The sequence below is a fragment of the Schistocerca serialis genome, chromosome 6, assembly GCF_023864345.2.
Source record: "Schistocerca serialis cubense isolate TAMUIC-IGC-003099 chromosome 6, iqSchSeri2.2, whole genome shotgun sequence".
Classification (NCBI taxonomy): domain Eukaryota; kingdom Metazoa; phylum Arthropoda; class Insecta; order Orthoptera; family Acrididae; genus Schistocerca; species Schistocerca serialis.
The window spans coordinates 713,284,956-713,308,620 of record NC_064643.1 but is presented as its reverse complement, the minus strand read 5'-3'; the positions used below and the strand labels follow the sequence as shown (position 1 = coordinate 713,308,620).

The window sequence follows — 23,665 nt, the reverse complement described above, 5'->3', positions numbered from 1 at the left end:
ACGCCGTGATTCTGTATGAAACATATTTTACCAATCCGTAAACTTAATTGATATATATTTAATATTCATTACTGTAATTCATTGTATTGTTTCGATATAGGAACGAATGAACCAAAAAAATTAATTGAAATATTTACAATGTCTCAGTGCCATATTCCACTGTACCTGTTCTTGCCTTTCCCACCTGGAGTAATACGTAAAACGAATGACTCTGTGTGTGCAGTTACGAATTCTATGTGCATATCCGTGGGAATAGAGTAGTCTGATACTGTGACAGTATGCCCAACTTCAGTAGATGCTTGGTGGGTAACAAAGAACTTTCTGTTTGCCTTGGTCGAACCTTTCGTGTAGGCTGGCACAACACATTAGGCGTGCTCTCTGGTCATTTCCATTGGAGGGATTGAAAGGGACTGTCCTATTTGCCACGACGATTTTAAGGAAGTTTTGGGCATAAACGTCAATGAAGTTGTGAATTTGATAAATGTACTCAATCTCTGTAATATCGATATAATCACTCTTTGTAAGACTGTGTCTGAGACCAGAGATGTTGATCAGAGAGGTTAACTTTGCTCTGTCAGATTTAAGTCAGAGAGTAGCAGTAGCAGAGTGTGTTGAACAGTCTGGCGATGTACTTGGTTTAAAAAAGACGGGAGCTGGCCTTCTGTGTAGTGGGGGCAGCAGTATGTAAAAAGGATTTTGTAATAATATGTTTTGAGGAAACATATTGAGCAAATGAGATTATAGAAATGGAAGACTAATAACAGCTAACTTTTAAGACATCCATTTTCTTAATATTTGTAACTGTGTAGCTTGTCATTGTTAGAACACTGCGTATGGTTGAACTTCGCTGTAGAAATTTTTTAATGAAGCATATATTCTTGTATTATAGTAGAAACAAGTGTCAGGGGAGGTAGTTGTACACAGGAGAGTTATTAAGAATTGCTAACTTGTCTAGGTATGAGAACTTTATGAAAAAGTTGTTATTGGTTAATGAAGCCCATTTCAAGTTACTTTCATGACTCTGTTTGCTCATCACGAGTTTGTACTCACAAGGGAAAGTTCCCATCGCACCCTCTGCTCCTCTCCCTTCAGAGTCCATTGGGTAGCCCGTCGAAAACCGAACACAGATCAAGCACGAAAACAGGAAGATTGTGTACTGAACTGTGAGAGAAGAAGCAAAATAGAAACAGTGAAGGGTCCAAGCACAAGATGTGCAACATCGAAGGAGTTACAAGAACCGCTGTGTCGTGCTTGTGTGGTCCCGATGTTAGACTGCCCAGGGGGAGATCCGTGTTCAACTCCCCATGATGCCCAACTCTTTTTTTTTTTTTTCAAATTATGAGCTGTCCGTCAGGTCATTAGCGTGTCTGTTCTCCTTCTGTAACCTTGGCAATGGTCATGCTATATGTTGGTTATAGAACAAGAATCATGCGGTAAGAATACACACACATCAAAAAAAGTTTTGCATCACCCCGGTTTCCAGAACTCCTGAAGATAGACGTTGACTGTGGATATTGTATCACAGACACAGTCCCTTTGACTGTTCAGAGATGTCACTAAACCTCCCAAAGATGTAAACAATAATGCATGAGCAGCGCCTATTAGACGGAGGGATCCGACAGCCGATCAATTCCAGTCATTCCACCAGGAAGGAGGTACACGGATCGTGTTGTCTATACTTCAACTATGCCTGGACGGTCAATATCGCGGTTCGATCGCGTCCGCATTGTTACTATGTGCCAACAAGGGCTGTCAACAACGCGTGTCGGAGTGAACCAAAGCGATGTTGTTCGGACATGGAGGGGATACAGAGAGACAGGAACTGTCGATGAGATGCCTCGCTCAGGCAGCCCAAGGACTACTACTGTAGCGGATGACCGCTACCTACGAAGTATGCCTTGGAAGAACCCTGACAGCAACGCCACCATGTTGAATAATGCTTTTCGGGCAGCCACAGGCCGTCGTGTTATGACTCAAACTGTGCGCAATAGGCTGCATGATGCGCAACTTCACTCCCAACGTCCATGGCGAGGTCCACCTTTGCAACCACGACACCATGCAGCACAGTACATATGGGCCCAACAACATGCCGAATGGACCGCTCAGAATTGGCATCACGTTCTCTTCTCCGATGAGTTTCGCATATGCCTCCAACCAGACAATCGTCGGAGATGTGTTTGGAGACAACCCGGTCAGGCTGAACGCCTTAGACACACTGTCCAGCGAGTGCAGCAGGGTGGAGGTTCCCTGCTGTTTTGGGTTGGTATTGTGTGGGGCCGACGTACACCGCTTGTGGTCATGGAAGGCGCCATAACGGCTGTACGATACGTGAATGCCATCCTCCGAGCGATAGTGCAATCATATCGGCAGCATATTGGCGGGCCATTCGTCTTCATGGACGACAATTCACGCCCCCATCGTGCACATTTTGTGAATGACTTCCTCAGGATAACGGCATCGCTCGACTAGAGTGGCCAGCATGGTCTCCAGATATGAACCCTATCGAATATGCCTGGGATAGACTGAATAGGGCTGTTTATGGACGACATGACCCACCAACCACTCTGACGGATCTACCCCGAACCGCCGTTGAGGAGTGGGACATTCTGGACCAACAGCGCCTTGTGGATAGTATGCCACGACGAATACAGGCATGCATCAATGCGAGAGGACGTGCTACTGTGTATTAGTGGTACCGTTGTGTACAGCAATCTGGACCACTACCTCTGAAGGTCTCGCTGTATGGTGGTACAACATGCAATGTGTGGTTTTCAAGATCAATTAAAAGCGCGGAAATGATGTTTATGTTGATATCTATTCAAGTTTTCTGTACAGCCTCTGAAACTCTCGGAACCGAGATGTGTGTATTATCCTCGCAAGTAAATGTGATGACTAATGAGAGCAGGCGAGATGCCCTGTAGACCTCTCACAGAAATGAAAACAACAAATAAACAGGTATGAACTGTGTTACAATAAAGGAATTCAAGAGTCAAAACTTCCAAAACGGAACGCAAGAGCCATAACATGTGGTATATGAGTAGAACAAATAGGAGGTCCGTACATATTGAGATCCCTTCGTTACAAGTCGCTGTTCCAAACGGACGTTGCACCACGAGAAAGACACAAATTGGAATACAGAGAACAGACACGTCAATGAACGGACGGACAGTTCACAACTTTGTGAGAAAAAAAATATTGGGCACGAGGGAGGTTGGAGCACAGATATTCCCTTTGCAGTTCAACACCGTAACCACGTAACCAATACGCGGCGTCTGTTTTGTCTCTATGTTGCACATGTAAAGCAAGGAGCGTTCACTGTTTCTATTACGCTTGTTTTGTAGTTCAGTACAACTTCTTTCTGTTTTCGTGCTTGATCTGTGTCCGCGGGCTGTCCATGGGGCCATCTTACCACTTAATCTGAGAGAGGTGCTATAGGGAGTTTCCCTTGTGAGAAACAATTATGAAAACTGGTGAGATACCGCCTTGCACGCCACGTCACAAGTACGGAAACTGAAATTTGAGTTTTGATAGCCACATTATTATTCCTAACAGCAGCAAGTTGCAGAGCAGACGAGAGCTCCGTGCGCACAGGTAGGCCAATAAATTTAATTGCCATCATGTTCTACAACCAGAGATTGTAGAGACTCCCATGGAGAGCATTAGGGACGACTGACAAGAAAGGGGGAAAGAAATACAGTAGAAGAAGAATGGGTAGCTTTGAGAGATGAAATAGTGAAAGCAGCAGAGCATCAAGTAGGTAAAAAGACAAGGCCTAATAGAAATTCTTTGGTAACAGAAGAGGTATTGAATTTAATTGATGAAAGGAGACAATACAAAAATGCAGTAAATGAAGCAGGCAAAAAGGAATACAAATGTCTCAAAAAAGAAATCGACAGGAAGTGCAAAATGGCTAAGCAGGGATGGCTAGAGAACAAATGTAAGGATGTAGAGGCGTATATCACTAGGGGTAAGATAGATGCTGCCTACAGGAAAATTAAAGAGGCCTTTTGAGGAAAGAGAACCACTTACATGAATATCAAGAGCTCAGATGGAAACCCAGTTCTAAGCAAAGAAGGGAAAGAACTAAGGTGGAAGGAGTATATAGAGGGTCTATACAAAAACTATGTTCTTGAGGACAATATTATGGAAATGGAAGAGGAGGTAATTGAAGATGAAATGTGAGATATGATACTGCGTGAAGAGTTTGACAGATCACTGAAAGACCTAAGTCGAAATAAGGCACCGGGAGGAGACAACATTCCATTAGAACTACTAATAGGCTTGGGAGAGCCAGCCCTGAAAAACTCTACCATCTTGTTAGCAAGATGTACGAGACAGGCGAAATACCCTCAGACTTCAAGAAGAATATAATAATTCCAATCCCAAAGAAAGCAGGTGTTGACAGATGTAAATATTACCGAACTATCAGTTTAATAAGCCACGGCTGCAAAATACTAACACGAATTCTTTTCAGACGAATGGAAAAACTGGTAGATGCCGACCTCGGGGAAGATCAGTTTGGATTCCGTAGAAATGTTGGAACACGTGAGACGATACTGACCCTACGACTTATCTTAGAAGAAAGATTAAGGAAAGACAAACTTACGTTTCTAGCATTTGTAGACTTGGAGAAAGTTTTTGACATTGTTGACTGGAATACTCTCTTTCAAATTCTGAAGGTGGCAGGGGTAAAATACATGGAGCGAAAGGCTATTTACAATTTGTACAGAAACCAGATGGCAGTTGTAAGAGTCGAGAGGCATGAAAGGGAAGCAGTGGTTGGGAAGGGAGTGAGACAGGGTTGTAGCCTATCCCCGATGTTATTCAATCTGCATATTGAGCATGCAGTAAAGGAAACAAAAGAAAAATTAGGAGTAGGAATTAAAATCCATGGAGAAGAAATAAAAACTTTGAAGTTCGCCGATGACATTGTAATTCTTCCAGAGACAGGAAAGGACCTGGAAGAGCAGCTGAACGGAATGGACAGTGTCTTAAAACGACGATATAAGATGAACATCAACAAAAGCAAAACGAGGATAATGAATTGTAGTCGAATTAAATCGGGCGATGCTGAGGAAATTAGATTAGGAAATGAGACACTTAAAGTAGTAAAGGAGTTTTGCTATTTGGGGAGCAAAATAACTGATGATGGTGGAAGTAGGAAGGATATAAAATCTAGACTGGCAATGGCAAGGAAAGCGTTTCTGAAGAAGAGAAATTTGTTAACATCGAGTATAGGTTTAAGTGTCAGGAAGTCGTTTCTGAAAGTATTTGTATGGAGTGTAGCGATGTTGTTTGTTGTTGTTGTGGTCTTCAGTCCTGAGACTGGTTTGATGCAGCTCTCCGTGCTACTCTATCCTGTGCAAGCTTTTTCATCTCCCAGTACCTACTGCAACCTACATCCTTCTGAATCTGCTTAGTGTATTCATCTCTTGGTCTCCCTCTACGATTTTTACCCTCCACGCTGCCCTCCAATACTAAATTGGTGATCCCTTGATGCCTCAGAACATGTCCTACCAACTGATCCCTTCTTCTGGTCAAGATGTGCCACAAACTTCTCTTCTCCCCAATCCTATTCAATACTTCCTCATTAGTTATGTAATCTACCCATCTAATCTTCAGCATTCTTCTGTAGCACCACATTTCGAAAGCTTCTATTCTGTTCTTGTCCAAACTATTTATCGTCCATGTTTCACTTCCATACATGGCTACACTCCATACGAATACTTTCAGAAATGACTTCCTGACACTTAAATCAATACTGGATGTTAACAAATTTCTCTTCTTCAGAAACGCTTTCCTTGCCATTGCCAGCCTACATTTTATATCCTCTCTACTTCGACCATCATCAGTTATTTTGCTCCCCAAATAGCAAAACTCCTTTACTACTTTAAGTGCCTCATTTCCTAATCTAATTCCCTCAGCATCACCCGACGTAATTCGACTACATTCCATTATCCTCGTTTTACTTTTGTTGATGTTCATCTTATACCGTCCATTCAAGACACTGTCCATTCCATTCAACTGCTCTTCCAAGTCCTTTGCTGTCTCTGACAGAATTACAATGTCATCGGCGAACCTCAAAGTTTTTATTTCTTCTCGATGAATTTTAATACCTACTCCTAATTTTTCTTTTGTTTCCTTTACTGCTTGCTCAATATACAGATTGAACAACATCGGGGAGAGGCTACAACCCTGTCTTACTCCCTTCCCAACCACTGCTTCCCTTTCATGTCCCTCGACTCTTATAACTGCCATCTGGTTTCTGTACAAATTGTAAATAGCCTTTCGTTCCCTGTATTTTACCCCTGCCACCTTTAGAATTTGAAAGAGAGTATTCCAGTCAACATTGTCAAAAGCTTTCTCTAAGTATACAAATGCTAGAAACGTAGGTTTGCCTTTCCTTAATCTTTCTTCTAAGATAAGTCGTAAGGTCAGTATTGCCTCACGTGTTCCAGTGTTTCTACGGAATCCAAACTGATCTTCCCCGAGGTTGGCTTCTACTAGTTTTTCCATTCGTCTGTAATGAATTCGTGTTAGTATTTTGCAGCTGTGACTTATTAAGCTGATAGTTCGGTAATTTTCACATCTGTCAACACCTGCTTTCTTTGGGATTGGAATTATTATATTCTTCTTGAAGTCTGAGGGTATTTCGCCTGTTTCATACATCTTGCTCACCAGATGGTAGAGTTTTGTCAGGACTGGCTCTCCCACGGCCGTCAGTAGTTCCAATGGAATATTGTCTACTCCGGGGGCCTTGTTTCGACTCAGGTCTTTCAGTGCTCTGTCAAACTCTTCACGCAGTATCATATCTCCCATTTCATCTTCATCTACATCCTCTTCCATTTCCGTAATATTGTCTTCAAGTACATCGCCCTTGTATAGACCCTCTATATACTCCTTCCACCTTTCTGCTTTCCCTTCTTTGCTTGGAACTGGGTTTCCATCTGAGCTCTTGATATTCATACCAATCGTTCTCTTATCTCCAAAGGTCTCTTTAATTTTCCTGTAGGCGGTATCTATCTTACCCCTAGTGAGATAGGCCTCTACATCCTTACATTTGTCCTCTAGCCATCCCTGCTTAGCCATTTTGCACTTCCTGTCGATCTCATTTTTGAGACGTTTGTATTCCTTTTTGCCTGTTTCACTTACTGCATTTTTATATTTTCTCCTTTCATCAATTAAATTCAGTATTTCTTCTGTTACCCAAGGATTTCTACTAGCCCTCGTCTTTTTACCTACTTGATCCTCTGCTGCCTTCACTACTTCATCCCTCAAAGCTACCCATTCTTCTTCTACTGTATTTCTTTTCCTCATTCCTGTCAATTGTTCCCTTATGCTCTCCCTGAAACTCTGTACAACCTCTGGTTCTTTCAGTTTTTCCAGGTCCCATCTCCTTAAATTCCCACCTTTTTGCAGTTTCTTCAGTTTTAATCTACAGGTCATAACCAATAGATTGTGGTCAGAGTCCACATCTGCCCCTGGAAATGTCTTACAATTTAAAACCTGGTTCCTAAATCTCTGTCTTACCATTATATAATCTATCTGATACCTTCTAGTATCTCCAGGGTTCTTCCATGTATACAACCTTCTTTCATGATTCTTAAACCAAGTGTTAGCTATGATTATGTTGTGCTCTGTGCAAAATTCTACCAGGCGGCTTCCTCTTTCATTTCTGTCCCCCAATCCATATTCACCTACTATGTTTCCTTCTCTCCCTTTTCCTACACTCGAATTCCAGTCACCCATGACTATTAAATTTTCGTCTCCCTTCACAATCTGAATAATTTCTTTTATTTCGTCATACATTTCTTCAATTTCTTCGTCATCTGCAGAGCTAGTTGGCATATAAACTTGTACTACTGTAGTAAGTGTGGGCTTCGTGTCTATCTTGGCCACAATAATGCATTCACTATGCTGTTTGTAGTAGCTTACCCGCATTCCTATTTTCCTATTCATTATTAAACCTACTCCTGCATTACCCCTATTTGATTTTGTGTAGCGATGTATGGAAGTGAAACGTGGACGATAAATAGTGTGGACAAGAAGAGAATAGAAGCTTTCGAAATGTGGTGCTACAGAAGAATGCTGAAGATTAGATGGGTAGATCACTCAACTAATGAGGAAGTATTGAATAGAATTGGGGAGAAGAGGAGTTTGTGGCACAACTTGAGTAGAAGAAGGGACCGGTTGGTAGGACACATTCTGAGGCGTCAAGGGATCACCAATTTAGTAATGGAGGGCAGCGTGGAGGGTAAAAATCGTATAGGGAGACCAAGAGATGAATACACTAAGCAGATTCAGAAGGATGTAGATCGCAGTAGGTACAGGGAGATGAAGAAGCTTGCACAGGATAGAGTAGCATAGAGAGCTGCATCAAACCAGCGTCAGGACTGAAGACCACAACAACAACAACAATGTTGATGTCCATTGTAAAGGCCAGTGATGGGTAGTGTGTATTTGTGAAAATAATGTTAGTATCAGTTCAGAGGTTAAACATCAGTAAAATAATTTGGTAAAGTGCTGTCTTGTGAATTTAAAGCAATTTTATCAGAAAGTCAGATGCGTTAATTTTTATGTTCATTCGCTATGTAACTGTAATGACAGTTCTTGTACAGTTACTGTTTGCAAGACTAAAGATACAGATTAGCAGTATTCAGGGACGACATTTTAAACTGAGTCATTTTGTTTTGTATTCAGATGGCTTATGTAAATTTGGTTGAAAACAATTTGCTTTCCCACAACGAATTGTTCGATGTACCGGCTAGTCTGGATTTTACATCTCGTAGTCTGAGCTCCGCATATATTTCACATTATTCTGTTGCCCTGCACTGAGTTTACATAAATAATTTTTACACATTTCTGAAATTCCAGCTTGACACTTACGAACAAGAGTTTGAAAGAAACTTTCAGGATGAGCCCCAGTTGGTTAGCGGAGCTCTTCACTGTCGCTGGGAGCTTCAGTGTTTGAATAGGTGTACGTTTTCAGTCTAGATAAAGCCCTAACGCTTTTCTCTTGTACACTGATCAGCCAAAACGTTATTACCACCTGTTTAATAGCTTGTTTGTCCGTCTTTGGAACGAAATACCTCACTGATACTGCATATCAGGGATCCGACTGTTTGTTGGCGGGTTTATGAAGGTATGTAGCATTACATGTCTACGCACACATTGTAACGGTAACACCGACCACCTTAAACGGTAATCCACGCTAACGTTAAACCTCTGCTATGAATGTTTGAGAAAGTTGCGTCCTTGAGATAACCTAATGGGAAAAGAAGAATCAGGTTGAGATTCATTTCCAAAACACTCCAGGACAGTATAACCAACAGTAAAAAATTGGCTCTGAGCACTATGGGACTCAACTGCTGAGGTCATCAGTCCCCTAGAACTTAGAACTAGTTAAACCTAACTAACCTAAGGACATCACAAACATCCATGCCCGAGGCAGGATTCGAACCTGCGACCGTAGCGGTCTTGCGGTTCCAGACTGCAGCGCCTTTAACCGCACGGCCACTTCGGCCGGCGTAAAAAATTGGGTCAGGAACAGACGTTCTTACAGCACAAAAGCAAATTGTAATATTACATATTGATATTGGTCGCCAGCCTACTTAGGCATTCTTGTATCAAGCAATATAATAAAGCAGTAGGCAGTGCTAAGGATAACCTAACATTCCTTGACACACACCCTAAACTCTTTCCTTATATCTGTTCACACTACACCACAGTAACATAACCTTACAGATAAATGTACTGCTAACTTGGTAGTCAGACAAACAAATGGCCAATGACATATCATACAGTAACATATGCCTCTCAACAACACGTACCTTAAGTGAACTAGATGCCACAGTTTATAGAATCCGCGACACCCAGAGGCCACTGTCATGGGCCTCGATTGGCCGCCGTATTCTCCGGATCTGAACACATGCGACTCCTTTTTGTGCAGCTATATTAAAGACAAGGTGGACAGCAACATCACCGAAACCACTGAAAACTGCCATTCAGGAAGCCATCGACAGCAGCGATGTTCCGACACTTCAGCGGATCATACAGAATTTCGCTATTCATCTACGGCATATAATCGCCAATGATGGCAGACATATCGAATATGTCATTACCTAAATCCGAATATCTGTAGTGACGTTTACATGTTGAATAAAGTATATGCACTCCGTAGTTTGTAACTAATTTATGTTTTTTTTTTTCATATGTTCAATAATTGTCACCGTGTAACTCATTGGCTGTCCTGGATTTAATCAAATGATGATATGATTTCTGGCTGTTAAATCAAAAAAGTTGCACCCGTATTGATATTATCAATATAAAAAGAAGTGCGTTACGCGTATCCATTGGACAAATATATTATACTAGAACTGACATGTGATTACATTTTCACGCAATTTCGGTGCATAGATCCAGAGAAATCAGTATCCAGAACAACCACCTCTGGCCGTAATAACGGCCTTGATACGCCTGGGCCTTGAGTCATACAGAGCTTGGATAGCGTGTACAGGTACAGCTGCTCATGCAGCTTCAACACGGTACCACAGTTCATCAAGAGTGGTGACTGGAGTATTGTAACGAGCCAGTTGCTCGGCCACCATTGAGCAGACGTTTTCAATTGGTGAGAGATCTGGAGAATGTGCTGGCCAGGGGAGCAGTCGAACATTCTCTGTATCCAGAAAGGCCCGTACAGGACCTACAAAATGCGGTCGTGCATTATCCTGCTGAAACGCAGGGTTTTGCAGGGATCGAATGACGGGTAGAGCCACGGGTCGTAACACATCTTAAATGTAGCGTCCACTGTTCAAAGTGCCGTCAATGCGAACAAGATGTCACCGAGACGTGTAACCAATGGCACCCCATACCATCACGCCAGGTGATACGCCAGTATGGCGATGACGAATACACGCTTCCAATGTGCGTTCACCGCGATGTCGCCAAACACGGAGGCGACCATCGTGATGCTGTAAACAGAACCTGGGTTCATCCGAAAAAATGACGTTTTCCATTCGTGCACCCAGGTTCGTCGTTCAGTACACCATCGCAGGCGCTCCCGTCTGTGATGCAGCGTCAAGGGTAACCGCAGCCATGGTCTCCGAGCTGGTAGTCCATGCTGCTGAAACCGTCGTCGAACTGTTCGTGCACATGGTTGTTGTCTTGCAAATGTCCCCATCTGTGACACAGGGATCGAGACGCGACTGCATGATCTGTTACAGCCATGCGGATAAGATGCCTGTCATCTCGACTGTTAGTGATACGAGGCCGTTGGGATCCAGCACGGCGTTCCGTATTACCCTCCTGAACCCACCGATTCCATATTCTGCTAACAGTCATTAGATCTCGACCAACGCGAGCAGCAGTGTCGCGATACGATAAACCGCAATCGCGATAGGCTACAATCCGACTTTTATCAAAGACGAAAACGTGATGGTATGCATTTCTCCTCCTTACACGAGGCATCACAACATCGTTTCACCAGGCAACGCCGGTCAACTGCTGTTTGTGTATGAGAAATCGGTTGGAAACTCCCCTCATGTCAGCACGTTGTAGGTGTCGCCACCGGCGCCAACCTTGTGTAAATGCTCTGAAAAGCTAATCATGTGCATATCACAGCATCTTCTTGCTGTCGGTTAAATTTCGCGTCTGTAGCACGTCATCTTCGTGGTGTAGCAATTTCAATGGCCAGTACTGTATGTTGAATGGATAACAAATAAAGGTTTGAGACCGTTTTGTGTACCGCCCATCACATAAAGTTCTTGCAGCATGACATGTTCTCAAACTTCCCGAATTAGTTAAATCAAAAATATCAATTTCAGTATCTTGTCCTTTCTTGGATGAATATCTGCGTGCACCTGTGGGCAGAATCTTAGCAATTGATAAATGTCACAGTTGTAAACACAGGAAGAAGGTTAACAGTAGTTTCCAGGAGACACGGTACCTTTGAGCGTGCGGTTTCCCCGGCTCCCCCACGTACTTGAGGCCGTGCAGGCTGGTGCTTTCGCAGAACTCCCTGAAGTAGTCCCAGACCCTCAGCAGGCAGCCGCCGCGCGTCCTGGAGACAGGTGGAAGGAGCTCGCTTTAACAGGGGCGAGACCAGTGTCAGCTGGAAAAAGAACTGTAGCACTGCGTCTGCGCATTTACGAGGGTGAGTCAAATGAAAAAACTTAAATTTGTAATAACAAATTGAAATTTCGCGCCGTTATCCTGTAAGTTGGTGAGCCTGCTACAAACAGCGTGCAGAATGGCCTGTAGGTGGCAGCATAGTGCAGATGTACATATACTGTTGCAGTATCAGTATAAAGGTGGCCGCCCCATTTGCGACTTGCACCAGGGAAGAACAGCGTTCTGTTATTCTGTTTTTGCGTAGTGAAGGTGTGAAACCTATTGAAATTCATCGACGATTGAAGATTCAGTACGGTGATGCATGTTTGTCACAGCAGCAAGTCTACGAATGGAGTAGGAAGTTCGCAAATGGTGTGACTTCAGTGGAAGATGCTCCTCGTCCAGGTCAGGCACAACGAGTTGTGACTCCACAGAACATTGCAGCAGTTGAAGCCATACTGAAGGAAAACCGCCGAGTGACACTGAATGACATTGCAGCATGTTTACAGATTAGTCATGGGTCAGCACACCACATTGTGCATGATGTGCTCCAGTTTCACAAAGTGTCTGCAAGATGGATGCCATGGCAGCTGACTCCTGAAATGAGAGAACGACGTGTTGATGCTTGTGAAGAACATCTTCGGCGCTTTGAACGACAAGAATCGTTACTGGGGACGAAACCTGGGTTCACTTCCACTAACCGGAAACGAAGAGAGCGAGCAAGGAATGGCGCCATTCCTCATCACCAAAACCAAAGAAGTTTCGAACAGAACCATCAGCAGGGAAGGTTATGTTGACTCTGCTTTGGAACGAAGAAGGCGTCATTTTGGAGCATTACATGCCTAGAGGAACCACTGTCACCAGTGCATCATACACAGATCTCCTAAAGAATCATCTGCGGCCTGCAGTCAAATCAAAGCGACATGGATTGCTGTCATCAGGTGTCCTTTTGCAACATGACAGTGCAAGGCCCGTACAACAGTTGCAACAATCACAGACCTGCATTTTGAGTGTCTTCCTCATCCACCATACTCACCAGACCTTGCCCCAAGTGATTTCCATATGTTTGGACCACTCAAAGACGCAATGGGCGTAAAGAAATTCAGTTCTGATGAAGAGGTACGCCACGCGGTGCATGAGTGATTGCGCGAACTACTAAACGAATTTTTTTCTAAGGGAATTTATGCCCTTTGTAAGCACTGGAGGACTTGCATTGAGTGTGGGGGAGATTATGTTCAAAAGTGATACAGCTTTGTACCACTTCTGCACAATAAATAATATTTAAAAAAATATTTAAGGTTTTCATTTGACTCACCCTCGTACCTGTCTCGCAAAGAAGAAGTCTGAAACGATCTCCAAAGACCAATCCTTGTTAGCCGCCCCAAGGGGAAGACGTGCTTTGTCGGCACTTCACGATTTTCGCCTGTTTTGTGGGATAAACGGACGGTGCAGTGTTCATCTTTGGCATGCCATTGTAGAAGCTGTCACGTGCAAACCTTACGTTTATGTATACATATTGGTCGACGTCTGCGTTTTCCTTTTATATTCGTGTGAGATCACATGTCAGACAAATTCTCTTCGAACATTTAGGTTCTTACATTTTACGTTCAACCTAAATGAACTGGTTGTGTTATTTCGCCCCTATGTTTTACTGGTCGCTTCAAAACTCTGTGTGCATCGTGAAGTATTGTATAGTTCCGAATATTGAGAGCCATGAAAAACATAGTTCACACTATATCATCGGTTGCAAAATACACTTGTGCTTCTACAAAATCTGGCTTTTTGGATCCTTATTCAGACTAGCGTTCCTCTGATTTCTACACTGAAGAGCCAAAGAAACTGGTACGCCTGCCTAATACCGTGTAGGGCCCCCGCGTGAACGCAGAAGTGCCGCAGCACGACGTGGCATGGACTCGACTAATGTCTGAAGTAGCGATGGAGGGAATTGACACCATGATTCCTGCAGGGTTTTCCATAAATCCGTAAGTGTACGATGGGCTGGAGATATCTTCTGAAGAGCACGTTCCAAGGCATTCCCAGATATGCTCAATAATGTTCATGTCTGGAGAGTTTGGTGGCCAAAGTATTTAATCTCAGAAGAGTGTTTCTGGAGCCACTCTGTAGAAACTCTGGACGTCTGGTGTGTCTCACTGTCCTGCTGGAATTGCCCAAGTCCGTCGGAATGCACTGGACATGAATGGATGCAGGTGATCAGACAGGATGCTTACGTACGTGTCGTATCTAGACGTATCAGGGGTCCCACATCACTCCAACTGCACACGCTCCACACCATTACAGAGTCTCCACCAGCTTGAACAGTGCCCTGGTGACATACAGGGTCCATGGATTCATAAGGTTGTCTCCGTACCGGTACACGTCCATCCCCTCGATACAATTTGAAAGGAGACTCGCCCGACCAGGCAACATGTTTCTAATCATCAACAGTCCAATGTCGGTGTTGAAGGGCTCAGGCGATGGGTAACCTTTGAGTCATGTAGTCGTCAAGGGTACACTAGTGTGCATTCGGCTCCGAAAGCCCAGATCGATTATGTTTCGTCGAGTAGTTCGCACGCTGACACTTGTTGATGGCCCAGCATTGAAATCTCCAGCAATTTGCGGAACAGTTGCACCTCTGTCACGTTGAACGATTCCCTTCAGTCGTCGCTAGTCCCGTTCTTGTAGGATTTTTTTCCAGCCGCAGAGATGTCGGAGACTCGATGTTTTACCGGATTCCTGATATTCACGGTACACTCGTGAAATGGTCGTACGGGAATATCCCACTCGTGCCCCGACTATAACACCACGTTCAAACCCATTTAAATTTTGGTAGCCTTCCATTGTAGCAGCAGTAACCGACCTAACGACTGCGCCAGACACTCGTTGTCTCATATAGGCGTTGCCAACCGCAGTTCCTCATTCTTGCCTGTTTACATATCTCTGCGTTTGAATACGTGTGGCTATACCAGTTTCTTTGGCGCTTCAGCACATATCATCAATCGTAAACTACACTTGTGCTTCAATAAAATTTGTCTTTTTAAATCCTCGCCCAGACCGTCGTTCTCCTGATTTATACATATGTACGGTATCTAGGTAATTTAAAACACTTCTTTCAGAATTTTCGGATGCCCACGCATGTTGCTTGTAACATATTTGTAGTATCAACGACTGTGAGCTACGGCTGCGTATTCTAAACATTTTTAGCTACAATTTCTTGTTGAGAAAATCATTTTCTCGCAGTTACAGTGTAGATGTTTAAGTGATTAGTGCAACAGTTACACTGTACTCCGCTCACTGACCTGTTTGTTAAGGGCATTGTTGAAAGCATATGCACAAAGGCGACTGCTGTCACGTAATACTGTTTTTTGTGTATGTTATAACTGTCCTATCATGTTACAGTTAGGTTCCGCTTCAACAGCTGTGTACTTTGTCGCAAATTGCCACTGTTTTAATGTCTGCTATGCGAGTCTATTAGTGAGCATAACTTTCAATAGACAAAGTTAGCTGCTGAGAATGACTCTGCAGCTCCAGTTCTTGCAATCCTTGATGCTGCACAGCCCCTTCAATCGGTGAGGTTAATTTTAAGTTCTTTGTTCACAAAAATATTCCACCCGTCATAATGTTCCCCTACTGTCGGCGCTCTTCTTGGGGACGGGATGAGTAAATTGCTGTACGTAAGCAGCTGCTGTCAAGTGATTGGAAGCTGATGCGAACGACTGTGTTCTGCGGATACTATCTGCTCTGCAGGCAATAAAGGGCGCTTCACCGTTCGTCGACTTTACTGTGAGTGGTGGGCCAGCGGTAAGTCTACGTGCTCTATACAATGGAGACTGGGACCAGAGAAAACATAGGGTGCGACACTGATCTCGATAATTAATAATTCTGAGGTGCTGGTCCTGCTGAAAATGTAACGGAGGCTTGCCGACACACATGACCTTTTCAGAAGCCAGCTATGTCCCACGTCAGGCTGGAGCAAGCCCAAAAAAGTAGGGTTCTATCGTCAGCAGATCGAATACACGGCGTATAATGGTATCCCTTTCCTTCACTATGGCTTCAACTGCTACAATGTTCTGTGGAGTCACAACTCGTTGTGCTTGGCCTGGACGAGGAGCATCTTCCACTGAAGTCACACCGTTCGCGAACTTCCTACTCCATTCGTAGACTTGCTACTGTGACAAACATGCATCACCGTACTGAACCTTCATTCGTCGATGAATTTCAATAGGTTTCACACCTTCATTACGCAAAAACCGAATAACAGAACGCTGTTCTTCCCTGGTCGCAATTGGGACGGCCACCTTTATCCAACTTACAGGATAACGGCGCGAAATTTCGATTTGTTATTACAAATTTAAGGTTTTCATTTGACTCACCCTCGTATATATATTGAATTTTGAGAAAACATTTGTTCGTTTGATAGGCAAAAAAGTTATGTTTATGAAAAGAGCAGCAGAAATACTCGCCCCTTATTTATTACCATATGCTTGAAACCGCTTTACAACACCTCGAGCTATTAATATAATATTGAAGGTTCGCACTTTATACAGGATGTTTGGACATTATCATTACGAACGTCTAGGACTTGAAGAGGCAAGTGAGTACATAATAATTTGGACAGAAATCCATGTTCGGAAACGTACTGTCTCCGTGCTATAGGCGACTGAAAACATGTTTACTAGGTAGGCATGTAACAGGGTAGCCATAGCTGGGGGTGCTTACGTCGGATCGGTCCACAACGTCTCATTGCATCACATGCCCTTCTCACCACAGTTACGCAACAGCTTCGAGAATGTATAACTTCACCGTCAGCAGGCGTGACTGTGGTGTCCTAAGAAGACGCCGAACACCCGAAGTGGAAGCGCTGTACTGCATCACGTTGAACAGAATCCGTCTTCTTTGGCCATTAATGAAGAATGGAACTGTAAAACAAGTGACGTTCTGGGTGACGTCTAATCGATTGCTTGTAAAATTGGTCACCTTACCAACACGGCATCGAATGGCTGTAGCAGGAAAACGGTACGTTACCGGACGTGGGTTCCAGTTCAAAATATTTTCTACTCACTCCCCTCTACAAGGCCTCGCAATTTGTAACGAGAATTTTCAAACACCCTGTATGGCATAGCTGTGATAGACAGTAAAGGCTAATCACATTTTCTTCGGGTATCTAGACACTACAATGATATCTTTAGATGTTTCTCCATAGAGAGTGGCGTACTGAATGCTGTTCGCTGGGAGGAAGAGGGAAAGCTGAAGCAAAATGTCTGCAGGAAAATGTGAAGAAACTGCAAAGGAAATGGTGGTCAGAGGGGCTGTTTCAGAAACAAGAAAAGTCAAAACAACTTTCGACCAAATTTAAAGCGAGGGTGTCATCATTACGAGTGTAAAAAAGAGGTAAAGATTACATTGATATGTAAAGATTACACTGAGAACCTTTACGAGGAGAAGGAACTGTTTGCTGACGTTATAGAAGAAAGATATGGTATCTATTTGGAGACATAGGGAATACTGTATTTAGAGTCAGTGTTTGAGAGAGCCTACGAAAAGTTATTCAGGCAAGTGTAATACAATCAATGAGGTAGGAGAGATAGCGTCGGACCTTTGGCAGAATATCACCGCCGGCCGCGGTGGCCGAGCGGTTCTAGGCGCTCAGTCCGGAACCGCGCGACTGCTACGGTCGCAGGTTCGAATCCTGCCTCGGGCATGGATGTTTGTGATGTCCTTAGGTTAGTTAGGTTCAAGTAGTTCTAGGTTCTAGGGGACTGATGACCACAGCTGTTAACTCCCATAGTGCTCAAAGCCCAAAGAATATCACCCATGCAACTGCGAAGATACTGATTTGATTTGATTTAATTAATTATTCATTCCATAGACACACAAAAGAGGGAATTCTCTGGGTGTGGAACATGTCAGATAAACACATTACAAATATGTAATTAAGAAAACTTCAGTTTCATTTATTTTAATGATCCTCACTCAATAAACAGTAAAATTATGTACATGAATTAAAACTGAACTTCTAATATTTACTCGTTTAATATTTACATCTGCTTTCATTAAATCCACTATTCACACAGTAGCTAGTTACTTGGCTATTACAACCAACTATTGTCAAAAATTAAAGTAAATTATTAATTTCAATGATCCTCAGTTAAGAACAGTCAAATTATGTACAAGATTTAAAATTAAACTTTCACTATTTACAGACTTACAACTTACATGTCAAAAATTAAAGTATAATAAATTTTCATTAAAATGGTCTTCTGCACTTGTTGAGAATTCCATGAATGGAATAGAAGGAGCTGGCCACCAAAAATTCTTTTAAATTATGTTTAAATTGTGCCTTGTCTGAAACTAAACTCTTAATGGTTGCTGGTAACTTATTGAAATTATGCGTTGCTGAATACTAGACTCCTTTATGGGCAAGAGTAAGTGATTTTAAATATTTATGTATATTGTTCTTATACTGATACTGTGTGCTAAGCAGTTAGTTGGAAAAAGAGATGTATTATTTACAACAAATTTCATTAAGGAATAAATATACTGAGAAGCTGTGGTTAGTAGGCCCAATTCTTTGAATAGGTTTCGACATGATGTTCTTGGATTTACACTACACATTACTCTTATTATACGCTTCTGTACTCTAAAAAATTTTCTCAGTTTGTGGAGTTACCCCAAAATATACCATACGACATAATGGAGTGAAAATAAGCAAAATATGCCATTTTTTATGTTTATATCTCCTACATCTGACATCATTTGCATTGCAAACACAGAATTGTTTAGGAACTTTAGCAGTTCGTTAATATGTCGCTCCCAACTGAATTTATTATCAAGTTGTAATCCCAAGAATTTTACACTCTCAACTTCTCCTATTTCCATGTCATCATATTTTGTACACCGACTAAAAGGAAATCTCTTGGGAGTTCTGAACTGTATGTAGTGGGTCTTTTCAAAGTTAATGACAGTGAATTGGCTATGAACCACTTATTAATGTCAGTAAAAATCTGATTAGCTACCCTTTCTAGCTACCCTTTTATTTACTATTTATTGCAATGTTTGTATCATCTGCAAATATGACAAACTTGGCATCTGGTAATGTAACAGATGGCAGGTCATTAATATACACAAGAAAAAGTAGTGGACCTAGTATGGAACCTTGGGGAACACCACATGTAATTTCTTCCCAGTCAGATGATGTCTGATCGCCTACTGCTTAAGTGTCACATAATGACACCCTTTGTTTTCTATTAGTAAGATATGACTGAAACCACTTTGCAGCACTACCAGTGATGCCATAATGTTTTAATTTACTTAAAAGAATGGTGTGATTCACACAGTCAAAAGCCTTTGACAGTTCACAGAATATGCCAGTTGCCTTTAATTTGTTGTCTAATGAATTAGGGACATTTTCAATTAAGTGTAAATAGCCTTCTCAATATCAGAACCCTTAAGATACCCAAACTGTGACTTTGACAGTATGTTATTTTCACTAAGGTGCTTAAGTAGATGCTTGAACATAACCTTTTCAAAGATTTTTGAAAAAGGTGGCAAAAGTGAGATCGGTCGGTAATTTGACGGCATTTCTTTGTCCCCTTTCTTGTGGAAAGGTATAACTTCAGCATATTTAAGCCAGTCTGGGAATGTTTCTGTGAGAAGTGATTGATTGCACAAATAACTTAAGATATGATTAAGCTCACATGAACACTCTTTTACTGACTTTGTTGATATGTTATCATAACCACTAAACTGCTTTAATTTCAAGGACTTTATGATAGATTCTATTTCTTTTGGTGAAGTAAGTGTCAATTCCATTTTACTGAGATTGCTTGTGTGCACTGATCTTAGATATTCCACTGCATTATATACTGAACCTGACAACCCCATGCTACCAGTAACAGAGACAAAATTACCGAAATTCAAAAAAATAAAGAGTGACACTTAAATTAGAAGTGGAAGAGTACCAATGATAGGATTCACTGATGACATAACTACCTTTGGTGAAAGCAGAAAAGATATAAAAACTGTTAAATGGAATAAGCAGACAACTGACCTCATGTTAGGGATTGAGAGTGAACCAAACCAAGATGAAGGTAATGGAGAGCAGCAGAAACGAGCATAGCGAGAAACTTATCGAAATTATGGACCAAGTCGTTGAGGAAGAAGTAAAGGAATACTGATGCCTTGAAAACAAAATGACATATGATTGACGAAGCAACTACATAAAAATGACACTGGCACGGGTAAAAGTTAACAAAAATCTACTAGCACCAAACGTAGTTCTTAATTTGAGGGGGAAATTTTTGAGAATGTGTGCATGGATCACTGCATTGTACAAAAGTGAATCAAGGACTGTGGGAAAACCGGGAGAGAAGAAAACCAAAGAGTTTGACGTGTGGTGTTAGAGAAGTATGCCGAAAATTAAGCTGATTGATGAAATAAGAAATGAAGAGGTCCTCCGCAAAATCGGTAGCAGAGAAATATATGGAAACACTGACTAGAAAAGTGGACATAAACATAGGATATGTGTTAAGACATCAGCGGAAAACTGTCATGGGAGTAGAGGGAGCCTCGAAGGGCAAAAACTGTAGCTGCTAGTAGAGATCGAAACAGGTATAAGTAAAGATACAGGTGCAGATATTTCTATATGTGGTACCTTAATATGTACACACATCAGTGAGTTGGCTGCTTTTGCTCTGCGCCGTAATCTTCTCACAAACACGTCACAAAGCTTGCGACCTGATGTATTGTCCACGGTCGTACTGCGCCATTAAGAGGACAACACCCTTTAGAATAGACTAACCGTTTTGCGTCCACGTGACCACACTTCACCACCTGACTTGGTGTCCAGGGGAAAATAAGCATTAATGGTTTACCCTTGCCACATGCACTTGGAGGTACTAACCAATCCAAAAACATACGATTTGTTTTAGCTATAATTATTAGTCTGTAAGTGACGTAAATACTGATGTAACGTTGTTCAATACACCGTACACAGTCACCAGTAGAAATATATGCACTTATAGCCGTTAAGCCCTCTATATACAACAAGTAATTAAATACGTGCTACTAGACATGAAGAGCCTGGAACAAGAGAGTACACACACACATCAAACCAGTCAGAAGACTAATGTACCATAAAATAAATTCAGTCCATTCGAGTACCGGCTGTTTGGAGTCTCTTTGAGTCTCTACTGCTCGTTGTTACGTGCAGTGCGGACTGCGTACTCACCGAACGACGCCGGTGGGGTCGGAGTCGCTGTCGCCCAGGGCGTAGACGGTCGGCCGCTTCTCGTAAGCGTCCATCGTGCTGTGAGCGCGGTTATCCACTCACCGGCCGCCCACAACGGCAGATGTCGTGAGCTGGGCGTGCCCTTCTCACACGCTACCGACAGGTGCGTGCGACAATATAAGCCGCCCATGCGACACTTGAGTGTCTCCCGGCGCTGCGATGTTCAAATAACAAACGGCATAGCAGCCGAGTGACAACCGCCAATATTTCGGCAGGCGCATACCTTGTCATTTTCAAGGCAAAACTGCAGCGTCATGCAAGGGAATTTAAAACTATGTTTGCAGGGCAGTTCCGAAAGTAAAACATAAACACACAGTGTAAACACTAGCGGCATCACATATTCAAAGATTACCAATGTCAGAAGTTATCGGTGGTGAAAATTGGGTAGCATTAACTCTGTCCCCCTACTTTTTGACTAAGAAGAGAGCAGGATCCCAAGCAGAATTCAAGTAAAACCTCCATCTCTATTTCAAGGTCATTTGCTAATTTAATTTCAACTGATACCTGAATACCATTATCCCAGTAACTGGAAGTACGTACCACAATCTTCGTGGTGATGAACGAGGGAGAATCAAATGAAAACCTTAAATTTGTAATAACAAATCGAAATTTCGCGCCGTTATCCTGTAAGTTGGTAAGCGTGCTACCAACATCGTGCAGGATGGCCTGTAGGTGGCACCATAGTGCACATGCACACATGCTGTCGCAGTTATCAGTATAAAGATGGCCGCCCCACTTGCGACTTGCACCAGGGAAGAACAGCGTTCTGCTATTCGGTTTTTGCGTAGTGAAGATGTGAAACCTATTGAAATTCATAGTCGAATGAAGGTTCAGTACGGTGCTGCATGTTCGTCACAGCAGCAAGTCTACGAATTGAGTAGGAAGTTCGCAAATGGTGTGGGAGATGCTCCTCGTCCAGGTCAGGCACAACGAGTTGTGACTCAACAGAACATTGCAGCAGTTGAAGCAATAGTGAAGGAAAACCGCCGAGTGACACTGAATGACATTACAGCATGTTTACAGCTTAGTCATGGGTCAGCACACCACATTGTGCATGATGTGCTCCAGTTTCACGAAGTGTCTGCAAGATGGGTGCCACGGCAGCTGACTCCTGAAATGAAAGAACGACGTGTTGACGCTTGTGAAGAACTTCTTCGGTGCTTTGAACAAGAAGGTGATGGATTCCTTGCAAGAATCGTTACTGGGGACGAAACCTGAGTTCACTTCCATCACTCGGAAACGAAGAGAGCGAGAGAGGAATGACGCCATTCCTTAACACCAAAACCAAAGGAGTTCGGAACAGAACCATCAGCGGGGAAGGTTATGCTGACTCTCTTTTTGGGACGAAAAAGGCGTCATTTTGGAGCATTACATGCCTAGAGGGACCACTATCACCAGTGCATCATACACAGAAGCTCCTAAAACATCATCTGCGGCCTGCAATCATATTAAAGCGACGCGGATTGCTGTCAGCAGGTGTCCTTTTGCAACATGACACTGCAAGGCCCCACACTGCCCGTACAACAGTTGCAACAATCACAGACCTACATTTTGATTCTCTTCCTCATCCACCATACATACAAGACCTTGACCCAAGTAATTTCATTATGTTGGGACCTCTCAAAGACGTAATGGGAGGAAAGAAGTTCCGTTCTGATGGAGAGGTACGCCACGCGGTGCATGAGTGGTTGCGCAGACTACCAAAAGGAATTTATGCATTTTGTAAGCGCTGGAGGACTTACATTGAGCGTGGGGGAGATTATGTTGAAAAGTGATACAGCTTTGTACCACTTCTGCACAATAAATAATATTTAAGAAATATCTAAGGTTTCCATTTGATTCACCCTCGTATATCATAGGACGACCGGCACCAGTAGAATATTCTGAAATATCATTGCTTGCTGAGGTAGGATAAACTCCGTAGCAGTAGAGTAAGATCGTAATGTGGTTTGCCGTTTCTGTTGAGGTGTTGTGATGTGATCAAAAGATTGTTCCAGCGTTTGCCACAGTCGTGTATACTTCTCCTCCCACCAATAGCATCAAGCAGTGCGATGGACTAGCTCTTTTTCGTGTTTCTGTAGATTTTTTTCGGCTTCATTTGGTAACTGCTTGAAAAATTTCTTCGGTTTGGCCGTCTTACTCTACACCTCGACGTTCTGTGATACATCTCACGAGGAAAGCTTTTGACGACGAAGCTGTATCTGTGCTAGGGAAACGTTTAAATTTTGCACAGACGCCCAAGCGTTTACCAGTGGTTGCTCTCATTAGATT

The 23,665-nt window shown here is 42.7% G+C and overlaps 1 protein-coding gene across 1 annotated transcript in view; it reads right to left on the bottom strand.

Moving 5' to 3' along the window:
• LOC126485043 (pickpocket protein 28-like) overlaps window positions 1–21,408 on the bottom strand; it is a 118,551-nt gene extending 97,143 nt beyond the window's left edge. The window contains exons 1-2 of the mRNA XM_050108645.1: window positions 21,335–21,408; window positions 11,945–12,082 (exon numbers count right to left, since the gene is read on the bottom strand). Of these exons, the coding sequence (XP_049964602.1) occupies window positions 11,945–12,082; window positions 21,335–21,408 (212 nt within the window). The remainder of the gene's footprint in view (window positions 1–11,944; window positions 12,083–21,334) is intronic.
• Between the last annotated feature and the right edge of the window lie 2,257 nt (window positions 21,409–23,665).